The sequence below is a fragment of the Anarrhichthys ocellatus genome, unplaced genomic scaffold, assembly GCF_004355925.1.
Source record: "Anarrhichthys ocellatus isolate YVR2014 unplaced genomic scaffold, GSC_Weel_1.0 scaffold55, whole genome shotgun sequence".
Classification (NCBI taxonomy): Eukaryota; Metazoa; Chordata; class Actinopteri; order Perciformes; family Anarhichadidae; genus Anarrhichthys; species Anarrhichthys ocellatus.
In genome coordinates this window covers 722583-738581 of record NW_022280085.1, presented here as the reverse complement: position 1 = coordinate 738581, position 15999 = coordinate 722583, and the positions used below count along the sequence as shown (strand labels likewise).

Genomic DNA, 15999 nt, shown 5'->3' with positions numbered 1-15999 from the left:
TCTCTCTCTCTCTCTCTCTCTCTCCATCTCTCTCTCTCCATCTCTCTCTCTCTCTCCATCTCTCTCACTCTCTCCATCTCTCTCTCTCCATCTCTCTCTCTCCATCTCTCTCTCTCTCTCCATCTCTCTCTCTCCATCTCTCTCTGCAACACGAAGTGACTGATTCGTGAGCTCTTTCGGTCACATCTCCATCCCGATTACTCATCCTCGTGTCGGCACACCTGCCGTTTTGTCTGCACACATGTGCTGTGTTAACACTGAATCATTCTGTGCTCGAGAACAGTAACAATTTGTGCTGAACCGTGTTAAGTATCAGGAAGTCATTGCTTCACCGCAGGTGTTATTGATGACAGGAAAACTTTGTCGCGTGGGGGGGGGGCACAACATAACTGCTGTCGTGCAGTAAAGCGGTTCACTTCCCTGAAGGAGTAGGTGCTTGTATATTCGAAACATTGAGTAAATGTTTGGTTTCAACGCATCGTTGACCTGTGTGGGACATAACCCTCTGTAGAACTGTCATGTTTAAACTGGACTTTTTTTAAAGGATTAAATAAAAACAGTCAGCTGTTTCCAGTCTTCATGCTAAACTAAGCTAAACTAAGCAGCTGCAGCTTCCTATTTAGCGTATATAAAGCAAGTAAGTGTATTTCACTGAATATCAAACTATTCCTTTAGAGTATGTGTTGCCCTTAGTGCTACTACTAAATTTACAAACTTCAGCCAAACCAAATCCATTGGTTGAGGGCAACCAGCCCCTCCCCTCAGGCCTCCCTCCATAGCCACTCCCTCAAAACACATGAACGCCCCCCTGCCTGACTACTGCTGGAGGACGAGGGAGCGTTGGGGAGAGATGATCGGCAATAGTATCCAAATAACTCAATGAGTGCATGGGCACGCTGGCCGAATGAAATGATCGGACGGGCTTATAACAGTCCTGTGACAGTCACAGATAACAGATTTTTTTTGTGAGAGCGTTTGTTTTATTGATCGTAGGGCCTGGCAATATATTCATTTTATGTCGATATCGTGACATGAGATTAGATTTTAGATGTTGTAATAAGTGTTGACTTTTGCTGGCTTTAAAAGCTGCATTACAGTATAGTGATGTAACTCTCTGAACTTACCAGAATGTTCAAGCTGTTCTATTATTTGCCTTTATAACAGCTTAGTGATTGTATCCACAGTACTTATGATTATTTCTCAAAAAGCTCTTTGCGCAAAGACTACAATGTCGTCGTAATATCGACATGCAGGTATTTGGTCAAAAATATCGTGATATTTGATTTTTTTTCCATATCGCCCACCTCTAATGGGTTGCTGTCGGGATGTAAAGAGAATTTAAACAAATATAACCAAAAAAAACGCTTCTAAAATAAATTGCCTACCCTAGCTTTAAAATGCACTCATGTGTAAGTGCCAGCCTCAACTCTTGCCGAATTCCAGTATTTTGTATGTGTCGCTCTTCAAATGCTGCGTCATGAAAAAAAAAAAAGCTTCCGCCCACTTTCAGCCAAAAATTCTATAAACCTCGTGTATTGATCACATGCAGTCTCATTACACTGCATACATCATGAACGCTGGCGAGCTGACTGTCCAGCTGCTGTGTTTAATCAGTGGCTGATGTTCCTCCAAAAGGAGCTCAATGCTTACACACACACACAGACACACACACACACACACACACACATATGAAGTGTCCAGCCAAATCAAATCTCAAGGAACAGTTTGTTCGCAGTGTGCGGAGGTGAGTGTGATCCATTACACCAAATGTGGGAATCAAGTCGAAATGCATGGAACGTAACAGTATTACTATAAATACCACACTTTATATTTCATCGCTGCCTCAGACACTTCTCCTCTCTGCTTTTTGACATAATATATCCTGTTGCTAGGTAACTGTTAATTGTTAAAAATGCAGGTACTTCGTAAAGAGCGGAAGGAGAAGGGACAGTGATGGAAGAAAAAGGTAGAGCAGGAGAGTGACAGAGCTCTGTACTGGTGCGACACACACACACACACACACACACACACACACACACACACACAAATAGCTGTGAAATATTCTGCAAACAAAATTTCAAGGATGAAGTGAGTTGAATCACTGAAGGTGACGCTTGCTTTATCGGACTTGTGGAAGAACTGTAGCCCCTCTGTCATCTGTCCTTCTTTACCCCTTTTCTTCTCCGTCCATCCTGCTCCCCCTCTCATTCTCCATAAACCAGTGAACTCTCATCCATAACTCACGGGCCCCTCTTTCTTTTATTACCGCGATGCCCCACCACCACCAGCAGCTCTCCCTCCGTCCTAATAACTCAAGCTGACGCACAATATAAGGGGGCATTGGAGAAAGTAAGAGTGTGGGGGGGGGGGCGAAGTAGGGTTGAAAAAAGGATGGGAGGATGGGGACACAGTCAGTGTTAGAGAATATCAGGCGGGAGACAGGAGAGTAGGGAGGAGTGATGGGGCAAAGCAACGGCGAGAGGCAGACAGAGAAGGTGAGAGGCAGACAGAGAGCAAGGTTGAGCCTCTGACTGGCTGCTGAATTAGAGCTGTTGACGGCTTCGGCCTTCAGATAGCGGCTTCTGTTCAGACGGTCAGACGGTCCAGCTCTCCGAACCCGAAAAAAACAACTGTATATCATTCAGCTAATCCGTGACAGCAGCAGAAACACCGTACACTGTAGCGCAGTTATTGATATTTCCCATTTAAGGCGGTGTTGCAAACTCACATGTGAATCTCTTACTAATATATCTTGTCCACCCCCCCCCCACACACACACACACACACACACCTCACTCCCTCCATCAATAATTTAATAAGTCTCGCTCGCTAGTGTGACTGAAAAATTAATGGGAGCGAGGAGTGAGGGGATGATGGATGAGGAGGTGGGTGTCACCACGGCTGGGTGGGGGACAGGCGGGCTGCTGAGTGCAGGTATAGAGGTGAGAGCAGGTCAGATATTTAGCATACAGAGTGGATGCTAAGCTAGTTAGTCGTAGTGTTGTCCCAGCAGGTAGCCTCGCTCCCAGCATGTATTGCACTGATCAACACTGCAGAGCCCGACTGTGTTTGCCTGGTTTGCTCTTGTCAGCAAGTTTACCATCATGTCTCTGAACTTCCAGGTTCCCTGGCAGACGACTATCTCCTAACTATCTAACTATGGTCCTGTGGGGAGCCACTCCAACTCATCTTCACTCTTTTGGGAGGTAGCTTAAATAGGAGGTAGCAACCTCCTATCCTATTCCTCTATACCCCTCAGTCGGTCACAGTTTTTAAGAAGTGAAGATCTGTAATCTTTTACAGATCATGTTCCCCTGAGGATGAATTTGGTGATCACCTGACATTTGTTTTAGTGCCATCACCAGGTCGAAGTTTTCACATATCCTTTACGAAACGTCTCAACATATACTAGACGGTTTTGGTCAAAATGTTGGACAGACATTCACGGTTCCCAGAGGATGCACCCTAAGTGCTTTGGATGATCCTCTGAGTTTTCCTCTCGTGCCAATACTAATGAATGACATGAATCACTTTGTGTTTAGTGCTTATAAATGTAACACACTAAACTAAGACAGTGAACAAGGTACATGTTACCTTCTAAACATGAGTGCGGTGGCATTGTCATCGTCAGCATGTTAGCATGCTGACATTAGCATTTAGCTCAACGCTGTGCCTCAGCCTCACAGAGCCGCTAGCATGGCTCGTTATACATTCTCACTCACTGTTAAAGGGGTTATTAGGGGTTATTAGGTTTGAGACACTTGGGCAGTGGCTTTTCCTTTTGGCCGTAAAGCAAAATTAACATCGCTCTGCTTTTTGGGCTTCGAGCACAAAACATGTTGGTGGTTGTTTAGTCACGTGTGAAGCTCTTCCGTCCTCCACCTTTGACCGGCTGATATTGCGAGTGATAGTGAGTCTCTAAAAGTGCCTGGCAAAGTAATCGTCGAGTCATTGGTATTGATCAACAACCATATCAAATCATTTTGTACTATGGGGCAGTAAAAACTCTTACTGCATCTTTAAGTCACTCTGGAAAAGATCCGCTCGTTAAAATGTGAAAATGTTAAATTGACAGACTACAATGCCCAGCTGTTCAACGGCGGAGCACAAACTAACTGTTGTTTTTGGATGCGAGGTGCTTTTGTGATGCGAGAGGTAATCACAGCTAATCACGCACACCTCCATATTGAATATGGCTTTCCATTTCAATGAAGCGTCATAATTCAAACTTGGCTATAGCGTTAATGTGTGCACAACGTAGTTAAGAAATGCAATGTTTTGAACGCACACTGCTGAACGAGAGCTAAGGACATTAGCAGCCGAGCTAAATGCACGCGAATTCAGCTTTGATTTTCTCTGGGATGTTTGGCCTGTATCCTCCTGCTTATTATTCACACATTTAAATACTTTTGCACAGGGGACCTGCTCGGCACAAGAACAATATTACACTATTGGCAACTGAACAGCGTTGGAGACCTCTGTCGGAAGATAAATGCCCTTCTCAATGTCAGTTTGATGGCAATTGCCGAGACAGGGGAGGCTTCTTCTTCATTCACTTCCATCAACCAGATTTTTCAATCTGTCCCGCTTCCCCGACCTCAGATAATTATTATGCATTGTGGAAGACTTCCTCAACCCCAGTGTTGATCTCTCCTGGATAAATACGTGTACAATCATCACAGTGTGAACCCAAATGGGTGCCGGAATCGGTTTTGAAATGTAATCACACAACAGGTCTCAGGCAGGTACACGGGCTGCTGCAAAGTCCAGCAGGAGCAGCGATGGTGTGTGTGTGGGTGGGGGGATGGGGGGGGGGGGAGCAGCCTGAGAGAACCCTGAGGGGGCTGGACGGCATCAGACAAGGCAGTGTGGAGCGCCAGCAGCAGTGTGGGTTGTTGAGGGGGCAGACCCAGACCCAACCACTCCACCATACAGTCACCATATGGCCCAGGAATTCCTGCCTGAGAGGGGGAGAGGGAGAGAGGGAGAGAGAGAGAGAGAGAGAGACAGCTTGTGTGTGACAGAAAGATCATGCATTTGAGTCTGTGAAAGGAAGAGGTGAAGGACTCAACGAAGGGTTTCTGATTATGCGTGTGTGTCCACTACAGTGGGCAGGGGAATGTGAGAGCACAAGAGATGCAAGAGAGAGAGAGAGGGGGGGGGGGGATTCTCTGATGCATAAACACACCGGCAAAGTGAAATGAATCAACAGTAAAGTGTCAAGGAGGTCAGAGGGAAACACAACAGGCTTAAAAAGACTCGGTGCCACATGCGTGAAACTTAGTTTTTTATTATTAATACTCAACACTTCATTTTGTTCATCATGTACAAAGAGAAAGGATAGTCTTATTTGAGCACTTATAACTGTAGATATCAGTATTATCCTTATTAGAGGTACCTTAATGTTTTTTTCTGTTTTTTTTGTTGCGACTTTGTCATGACGCAGTTGATTTTTGTTATTGAGATTACTTTGATCGTTTCCATACAAAAAAACCCAAAACAAGGTAAATGTTTCCCCCGATATTCAGTATTTACACAACCTGTACAATTATTTGTTTTTGTGTCGTTTTCTGTTCGTATGGCGTAAAAATTGGGGGGATTATTTCAAAGAAAAGGGCCACAAAAAGAGAAAAGAATGGCCAAGAATAATATTATGTATATCATTATGTATACAATTGACATTATTCATATGTTACATATTGTTAGCCCACAGTAAATCTAATCGATGTGTGTTCACCTGGTGAAATACATTTAGTAGCAACCCCTGATGCCTTTTTCATTCTTGACCGTATGAATGACGACGATGGAAAATAGCAATATTAAACAAACAAAGCTGTACACAATTTAATAGAAAATTTTTGTATGCATCAATATAAAGCAATATCAATACATATTAACACACGCACACACAGATAGATCTTTAAAATATGAGTAAACGGCTTCTGCAAATGAATTAAGAGTGAACTGGAAAATTATAAGCAGCTAAATTACATGGAGCTTCACAACAAAATCAATCGCATAATATCACAGTATAATTCTTCCTATCTGCATGTGACTTGTTGATTAAAAAAAACGACAACAAAAGAAACAACACACCATGATTGAAATATTGATGTCAAATACATTTTCACGAGTCAGTTTAACCGGTACATCGATCCCTGTGGCTGACCACGTCATGCTCTCGTTTGGTCCCGTGTGTCAGTATCCCTGACAGAAAAAAAAAAAAACCCACACACGCGTCAGCAGAGGGTGAGATTTACACCCTCCACCTCCAGGATGTCCCAGACCCGCCGACTTGCCACAGACGTTTGTTGTGTTGTAAAAATGTGACACAGTGGTTGTTGTTGTTGTTGTTTTTTTGCTTTACCCATTTGAACAAATGTGTAGTGGCATGAGAGCCCGGGACCAACCGGGTCGTGAGGGAAATAAAAAAATTAAAAAAAGACTTCTGGCGAGCCATGCTTACTCTGCAGCAGAGCAGCTGGAGGTGGTAAAGGCCTGATGATAGCATGTTTTACCACAGTGTCAGGTGCACCTCGACTCCCCCAACCAGCAGCTGGACGCTGGTCCTATAGCTCGCCCTCCCAGTGCAAAACAAAAACACACAAGTGGAAGGAAGTGATGAATTGGCACATATAGTGTGTAAGAGCTTTGTTTTCTGTTTCGTCATCCGGTTTATTGCAAATGAGGAGAAAGGGTCGCGGTGGCTTGTGTGAAAAAAAAATATGCAAACCCAACAGAGTTTGTACGTGCACGCGGACACATTCTTCACTTTTCAATCAACCCGCTAGACACGAAAGCAGTTGAGGAGAAAAAACAGGAGAGAGATGAATGTCTCTCTCTCAGGGCCGGGGCGAGGATTATAGAGACTTATTGGAATCAGTGCCGTACAGAAGAAGACCGGGGGAAATAACTTCCGACTGCATGGGGGGGGGGGGGGGACAGACAAACTCGCATATGTACACAACACAATTACAAATCATAGATCTCCCGTCTCTCGCACTGAGAAACGAGCGGTGCACAAAAGTCGCACACATATAAATTAGAAAATCCAAAGCTTTTAAGTGTTTCCGTCTGTCACACAGCACAGTTCAGCAACAGGCGAGCTAAACATGTAGCAACAGCGGTTGATTCCCCCCTGAAACGAACCTCCGCAGAAAACGAGACGTGACAGAAGAAATGTTGCACCTTTTAATCAGGGGGTTGCACAAATGCATCTCCGCTTCGAATGGATTCTCAATAGGATGAAACTACACTCGCTGTTGGTTCAATATTGCACTGAAATCCTCTGCAGTATTAACATCAACTCTGGGGAAATGTCCAGCGCGCATTTGTGTGTGTGTGTTTATATAAGAGTGTGTGTGTGTGTGTATCCTTTACCACAGTGATGTATATCCCAAACATAGAGAGGGAACAGGATAGGCCGGGCCCACGATGGCTCTTAAATTCTGTGTGCAATCACCGTTAAGAGCCCAGGTCCAAAAACCCAACACAAACATCCTGTAAGTTTTTGACAAGGATCGCAGCTTAAAAAAAAAAAATGAAGGATCACAATATACTGCCTCTATACGCAAATATCATCTATGTATACACTTAATATTGTATTCCATAAATGTGTAGATAATTGATTTGTCATCTCAAAAAGCATGAAGAAGAGCTTACCTTAAAACGAGAGAATCTAACACAATTCGAGGCAAGCTTAGCAAGGACTCCTAAAACTAAACTTTCCCCTTTTAATCACCAAACGTCTACACCTACAGTAAATTATCCTCGAGTTCCAACACTTTAGTGAAAATATGAAAAAAAAAGCATAATTCTTAACATAATCAGTATACTCATCGGTAAACTATCATAATCAAGTAAACATGAGATTTAAAGAAAAAGAGGTTCAATTATATCACTTATGATTCGTAATATCTGTGTCTTAACTATATTTTGCATATTTTTGTTCATGATGTTTTTTTTGTTTTTCCGAGTTTTTATCGTGGTTTTGTTTATTTCTTAAATTCGCTGTAAAACACATTGAAAGTTACATCCTGTCTGTCTGTTTACTGTACAAAGTGAAAAGAGTTTTAAATAGACTATTTACAGGGAAAAGACTGAACGTACAAATGCCGACGCTGATTGATGCCCAACACTCCGGAGTCTCGTTGCTTATTTCCTCGTCAGTTCCTGGTCTCCTCCTTGCACCATCTCGCTGATAATGGTTGACCTGAACTTTCCAAAATGTGTGCGTATAAAAATTCCAGAGATCCCAATCTATTTATTAGGAGAGTCATCGGGGAGGGGGAGGGGTGGATGGATCTGTTTGATTTAAGGCTAACTCGATCAGTCTCACGTTGATGGTGTTGTCTGTGGAGTGAGGGAAAGAGGAAGAGGCGGCTGAACTTATGAATAGTTATCAGCAGGTTAGTGAGGGGGAAAAGAAAAAAACAGCTGTAATCATTCAATTGTGATTTGCTTCCCTCCACACACACGCGCACGCCAAACCATTTAGATTAGGGTATAAGATAGAAGTCCGCCATGACAAAGATCACACTCCAGCAGCTCCACCACCAGGCCAGCACTCCTGCGCAGTCTCCCGCAGCCCTTGAACTTTTGACACCGCCAGCTAATCGAAGATCAACCCTTTAAAAGAGGCTTCTTTATTCTGTACAGTAATACGATGAGTCACCATCAGACAGCTCTGGGTGTTGGGGTGGGTGGGTGGGTGGGTGATGGGATGATAAGGCATGTCTACTGAGTGCCTGAACCTACACTGAGTAAAAGGTCCTGTGCAATAATAAATGAGGCCTCTCCAGCTCAGAAGCACTATATCTACATCGGTCGGAGTGAAAAGCCGGAAAGCGTTGGCAAGATGGCCGCCTTCCGGACGCCTCTGTCGGTGTTCAAGAGGCCTCTTTCAATTAGACATCCTCCTCTCCTCGAGCTTCAATCGGCATCATCGTAACGGGTGCGACAACATGTCTCCTACACATTTTGTTGCATTTCGCCAACAAAAAAAACCCAACAGTGCATATATTAATCATACACAATGTACAAACAAAGTTTTCTGTGTGCGCGGCTCTCAGACCGGTTACGTGAGTGAAAAGCAACGCCTACGTCGAGAAACTGGTGAGAGAGGCCGGAAAAAAAATAGCGAGCGCCTGGCGACTGCTATCGTGTAACCTGAATAAAAAGAAGTGGTCTGAAGGCTGCCGGGTTGTGAAGTGGGATGCGTCGGCCCGCCCGCGACATATCCTGAAAACATCTTGGTTCGCAAAGCGCCGCTCAAATATCGACGTACGAAATAAATCTTACGAAACCTCCCCTTGTATCTTAACCGTCAGTTGTCGCGTCTCAAGCCTGCCGTAAGTTTTGAACTGCAGTTTTTGGCTCATGAACGTGAAGAGAACACCGAGCAGCCTGAAGGCGTGCCGGTCCCCCCACCCTTTCCGGTGCTGCCTGGCGCTGCGAGGGCCGCGTGTGAACCAGAAGGACACGTCCACTGGAGACCTTTAAGGCACGTCCTTCCTCTCAGTGTCTTCAGCTCCGGACGAAACGCGTCGTTCACAGTAACACAAGTTCAGATGTGTTTAAGTGTGTGTGTGTGTGTGCACTTGTAACGTCTTGAAAACATCAAATGAGGATCTATCGGCTCTAAACGTGTCCCCCAGATCCCGTTTTTGGAGCAAATAAATGTATGAGCATGGAGTAAAATATTCTACAGAACACAGAAAAAAAAGGGAGTTAAGGACTTCAGTCTTTCTGGCTTGTTGGTTGAACTAAAAACAACCTCCCTGCTGCCACCCGGGGCAGACAGGATACAACTACAGATACTAAAACAGTAGTGAAATATTATACCAACAGAACATAAAACAAGAAAAACTTAGTGATATCATAAGCAGTGTTATAATCAGCACGAACGTCTTTGTTATTCACAATGTTATCAATATTATTGTTGTTGTTATACCCTGTGTGTTTTTTTTTCCATAAGAATATCTTATTATCATTCATGATTGTATTTCTCATAGCAAACAAGATCAGCTCTTTTGGCGTCAGGGATGAGGAGGAGGGGGGGAAGAAGAGTGCAGGATGGACAGGGCCGGGCTGTCTCCTTCCAGAGAGAGAGAGAGAGAGAGAGAGAGAGAGAGAGAGAGAGAGAGAGGCACTAGTCATCTCCTCTGTGAAACGTGACAATGTCTCCTTTCCGCGGTGACACAGGGGCAGATGGGCAGCTCGCTCTCGCAGTCTTTCCTCAGCGGGAGCTCTCAGACATCGCACCAGGCTCACGCGTCCAATATCGAACGAAGACGAGGTGTCGCCTCTTTGCGATAATAACCAACTTCTGCCCCGCTGGTGGATGAAGTGATGGACTCGGAGCGGAGTGCATTTTGGTGACGGTGAGGGGACCGTTGATTGACTGTGTTTGAGTAGCTTTGGCCGTTTCTGAGGGAGGGTTAACATCCCACAGCTCCTCAGGGTATCCTGGTTTTGATTTTTCCCTTTTCCTTCTTACTCTCATCTCACTTTTGACAGTCTCTCTCCTGTCTTACCTCATCGTTCTGTCCCAATATGGGCTAGGGTTGCAGTGTGTGGACAGTGTCTTTCCTGATCTCCTAACACCACATGCCCCCCCCCCCACTCCTCCCTCGCCACCGTCCGCTGCTCCTCCTCCTCCTCCTCCTCTTCTTGCTCTTACACGTCAGACTCAATGCTGGAGAGTTTCTCGTACACATGGCCATTGCTTCCATTGAAGGGACGCGGGGGGCCGACCCCCAGCATGGAGCCGTGGTGGTTCATTCCACCGAGGCTGAGCTCTTTCGGGAACCGGGGGGTCGCGTTGGACATCACCCCGGCTGTGGCGGAGTACGACGTCGTGCTCATCTGGCTCCTGAAGTCACTTCGGCTGTTTTTGGCAACTTGTTGCTGCTGCTGTTGCTTTTTCATGTAATATTGTTTGGCTCCGTGCATCAGACACTGGTCGTCGCCAAAGGTGGGAATAAAGGGGTTTTGGTTTACCCTGTCGGGGTAAAGGGATTTGGATAAAGAGAAGCCTCCCCCGCCTCCTCCTTCCATCAAAGACCTATCCCTGTCTCGCATGTCTCTCTCTCCGACGGAGCGGCGGTGGAGGCCCTCGCCGCCTCTGAACAGGCCGAACGGCGAGCCGGCTCCTTTGCGGCCCTCACCCCCGTAAAACAGCGGGTCCCTGTCTCGCTCCCTTTCTCTCTCCGAGCCCCCGTGGCGCTCAAATATGTGCGCGAAAGGGCTGGTGCCCTCCATGTAGCGCTCTTTCTCCTTCAAGCTGACGCTCCTGGGTGGGGGCAGCATCCCTCCCATACCGACACCAGTCATCCCTCCGCCGCCTCCCAGGCCCCCCATCAAACTTCCCATCCCGCCTGACTCCTCCTTCTGAAGGTCGACAAACGCGTCGTACGAGTGCTGCCGTCTCAGCGGTTTGCCGAAGCCTCCTCCCTTCCTCCTCTGCTGGCCCTGAGATTGAGATGGAGGGCCTGCGCCTATACCTCCTCCTCCCACACCTTTCCCTCCCCCCATCTGTTCCAAGAGGTGGTTGTTGTCCTCGCTGATATCGTAGAGGTTTCCTGTCTTTTTACAGCCCTCGCAGCGCATGCAGGTCGCAGAGCTGGGGCGGCTGTTTCCTCCGCCTCCCGAAGTGCCGCAGCTCATGCCGCCACCATACCCTCCACCACCCCCGCCTCCATGCATGGACATCTGCTTGACCAGTCCTCCCCCGCTGGCCCGACAGTTCCTGCACTCCCACTCTCCCCCTGCCAGCCCAGATCCTCCACCAGTCTTTGGATCTGTCTTTTTGGGTTTGCTCTTAAGAAAGTCATCCACTGGAACCAAGGTGGGGCAGGGCCCCACTCCTCCGTCTCTGCCCCCAGGGCCCTCTGTCAGGTCCACGTGTTCCCACTGAGGAACGCCCTCTTTGGGACGAAACTGGTCCAAATAAAAATCCCTAACGCTCTCCTTTTCTCTGAAGAGATAGGAGTTCCCGTTGTTGTTTCCTCCTCCTCCTCCACCTCCTCCTCCTCCTCCTCTCTTCCGTTCGGAGGGCAAAAGCGGTGGGGAGGTAGAGCGGTGGCCGTGGTAGTGGTGGTGGCTGATGTGGTAGGGTTTCCTCCTGTAGCCCAGCTCGATCTCGTCCAGCTCCCGTCTGGACTTGGCAGAGGCCGGCCTCTTTTTCAGGCTATCACGGTATTGTTTGCGCTTCTTGGCATTACCCTCCAGGTTTCCATAAGTCACTGTGTGCGTGGAAATGTCCGAGACATCGGACCGTATATTTCCTTCGTCGTCTCCCCTCCCTCCACAGTAGCCATGCCCCGGGACAAACGTGGAACTTGAGGCGCCTCCCTTGAAGGAGAACTTCCCGTACAGGTCCGGCAGCCCTCCCTTGAAGCCCTGGCCTGATTCTGGCCTGGTCTGTCCAGACAGCAGGTCAAACTTGCTCATGTTCCTGTGGGTCAGCGCTGAGCAGGGCTGGGTGCTGAAAATAGGGGCCACCCCTCCGCCCAGGCTGTCACAGTCGAACATGCCGCCCTCCAGAGAACTAGCACTTCCCAAACTGTGGGGCCGGTTGGCAGGCGGTCCGCTGAGCCCGAGCGTCGAACCGTGGTGGTGCAGGTAGTGGTCCTGGTACAGGTTGCTGTCCTTCAGGTGGAGGTTGCCGAACGTCCTCTCCACCTCGCTGATGTAGTCGCTGAACATGTTGTCCTCCGGCAGGTAAGGGGGCTTGCAGTCCGAGTGGCCCGCCAGGCTGCGCCGGTGTTCAGAGATGTCGTAGACGGAGGACTCCCGGCGGATGAAGTCCAGAGCGCTGTGCGGCGAGCCGTTCACCCCCGACAGGGAGGCCATGTTCTTGGCGGTGCGCAAGAGGCGCATAATGTTGGAATGGGTGTTGTTCATGGTGCCTGATGGGGAGTTCAACGCCGAGCTGCTCTTCTCCTCAATCTGCACCCCGTGGATGCAGCTGTAGATGCCCTGTGTGGGGAAACACAGGCAAGAGGCAGCATTAGAGAGGGAGCATTTGGCCAATTTTACCATTATTTGTCACTAATATTGTACTCTTAAGTTGACAAAAACAAGAAACTGCAGCAGCATTGCATCCTGACCGCCCTCTTCTTAAAAGCCCAGATGCCGCAAAATGAGTACAGTTCCTGGTGATGCTATTAATACCTTGCTCAATAAATACAGTAAGTAAAGCAGATGTTACATGTCATTTATAGACAGTGGCATGTAGTATATCAGCTGGTCTGCGATAAAGTGAGATGGTGCAAGTGAGCGTACAGTATGAAGATTCAGAAAGGGACAGTGTAGCTGCACGGTGGATGATTGATAAAGGCAAAGGGGCTGTAAACCCCCCCCCCCCCCTGGGTCCCACTGGCTGGTCAGCACCTTCAATCAATGTGATTAGAATTCAGCTGAACAATATCCTCCGGCAGTTATTAAACACCTTAGTTCCCCCTACCGCTCAGCGCCGCGGCGGCACAATCTCCTCCGAAAGAGAAAGGCCACACTAAGGAGGACGCCGGCTGAGCGCTGCGGTGACAGAAAGATAAACGGCACCATTTGCATTCAGTGATGTACGATACAATATTCAGATAAAAATGGATGCGCGGAGGAGATCAAACCAGGCATGACGGATGAGGACGGTAAAGGATCAGATCAATCCCAAACAACGATTTTGCTCAGTTTTTCCGGACGTCTGTGGAAATAAAGGGATGATTCTGGCCACTGTCAAAGATCAGAGATCCGCTGACCTCCGTCCTGAGAAGTTAGGGGGTCAGCTGGCTGTCAAATCCTCTCTGCTGTTCAGCTACGACTCTTCCCAACCTCCTCCTTTTGTCCACTACTACGAGTCGTTGACCCTCAGCTCTCCTCTCCCTGGCCGCTCGCTCCCGCTAGTCAATTAGCTACATGGACAGAGCCTGCACTGCAGCAGAAAAGGCCTTCATCCCTCATTCCACTTTTATGGGTTGTTACTTCGTTCAATTTCACAGTCTGTTAACAGCCAAGTATGTAAAGCTTGATCATGGCTGAAAACTAAGACAGGTTAACACGAATACAAAAGGACTCATACGTGCATTTGAGGCTTTGGATCTTGAAGTGGAGGACAAATGTGTCCGCCCACCTGCATGATATTTCAGGGGTACAGAAGCATCTTTCAATGTTTATCTGGTCCTTCGCTGTCTCGTCTGTGTTTCTTTTTTTCCATCTGCCTGTTTATACAATTTGTCATCACTTCATATCTCTTGTTTTTCTTCTTTCATTGTCTTGATTACACCCCACCTGCTGCCAAATCTGTCACGTCTTCCCTCCCATGACATTTATGGGACAGCATCCCATTCTGGGCCTGGCTTTTCCAGAAGCATCCACCTATATCTAAAGATGATGCCCCCCCCCCTCCCCCCACACCACCACCTTTTAGGTTTTGACCTTTATAGACGGCAAAGTTTGCGTCGCATTGAGCAGCGATGGCGTTAGAGAGCAAGCTTAAGATGAACGCTTGTGTGGTTTTTAAGCTTTTTCCTTTAGGCGCACACACACACACACACACACATGCACAAATAAGCAACAAGAAGTTAATACTGTAGTGCATCAAACCTCGGACATTTAACAAAGTGATTGCTGCTTCGTATTCAACAGCAGATTTCCTCTACCCCGCATGCCCACAGAATGTAACAGTTGGCAGATTGCTGCCGGCCCGGCGCTACTGTAGCTGATTATTCGGGCAGGATGTGTGAATAGCAATAACTGTGGCCTGAGGCTTGCAAAGAATTTTCAATCCACTGGGGGAATCACAGCAAAATCTATAAGTGATTAGACTGGAACAGAGAGGCAGGAAAACTAATAAACAAATAACTAGCTGCCCCTATGTACGCTTGCATATGCTGCTGAGTGCCTATTGTACAGCTGAGCTGCAGCTCACAATTTCATAGTGCTTGCGTGTGGCGTAAGGATATGGGGCTAAATGCAAATGAACCCCGCCATGATGTAATGCAAGGGCTGTGAGAAGTAGGAGTGATTAAATCCCTAATACATTTACTGTTCTAAAGCCATTAGAGGCTTTTTAAATCAATATAATTAATTAGTTTGAGCGTTTGCAGGTGGGCCCCGGAGGAGCAGGTAGCCGGGGGAGAGCCGCTGAGCCCCTCTCGCAGGGCGGGAGCGCTAACCGACCGTGAAGCCATGACCGAAGCCACGTGACCCGCGCCGACCGTGACAGATGTCTCGTTTTTTTACACCGCCGAGCTTAAATGTTAATTGCAGCAATAACAATAAAGTTTATTGGATTATGCTGTGAAATTAAAAAAGCGGAATTAATCTGAGTCGCAGAGTAAAGGAGGGGGGGAGAAATGTCCAAGACTGGTAAGGAAACACTTGAGTAAATGAGGAGACAATGCGAAGCTGTGGCCGAGGATTTTGGAAAGATAATAAACCGTAGATTACACTATTGTTTCGCAACGCCCAAGCTTGCTGCTACATATGCAAATGAACACTGGATGAACATTTCCCCCCGAATATTTTAACATACTGATTCATCTGGCTGTATTCGTGGACACTCGCCGTTCATTTACGCTGTCACATTGTAGCAGAGACAGAGGTAATTTCTGCAAATGAGAGCAATAACTGGATGTTACACCAAACATAATTGCTTTCAGATTCAGTCCCCTTACAAATTCTAATGATGTAATAACAAAAATACCAAAAAAAAAAACACACAGACCAGCCTGTCTTTGGAAATGAGAAGTCGACTGACATTTTAGCAACTGATATTTCATGCTCCTTCATCGCAAAACAGAGGCGGACACGCGCACACCACCATAAACAAGGCGACAACGTCAAAATTAACACCCCACAAAATAATCAAAGTTGGGCACTGGAGCGTAATATTAGAGCAAAATGTGTTTGTTTTTTCCCCCCGGTAGCCTTGCTTTCTTGGCACAAGCAGCTCCGACACCACGGCAGCATATCAAATGTGAGGGGGGGGGGGGGGGG

The 15999-nt window shown here is 47.0% G+C and overlaps 1 protein-coding gene across 7 annotated transcripts in view; it reads right to left on the bottom strand.

Annotated features, from left to right (window-relative positions):
* Nucleotides 1–5266: 5266 nt before the first annotated feature.
* Nucleotides 5267–15999, bottom strand: part of grin2ba (glutamate receptor, ionotropic, N-methyl D-aspartate 2B, genome duplicate a) — a 122071-nt gene continuing 111338 nt past the window's right edge. For all 7 annotated transcript variants that reach the window (XM_031870819.1, XM_031870821.1, XM_031870818.1 and 4 more), the window contains one exon: nt 5267–12981. In XM_031870819.1, the coding sequence (XP_031726679.1) occupies nt 10678–12981 (2304 nt within the window). In that variant the 3' untranslated portion in view covers nt 5267–10677. The remainder of the gene's footprint in view (nt 12982–15999) is intronic.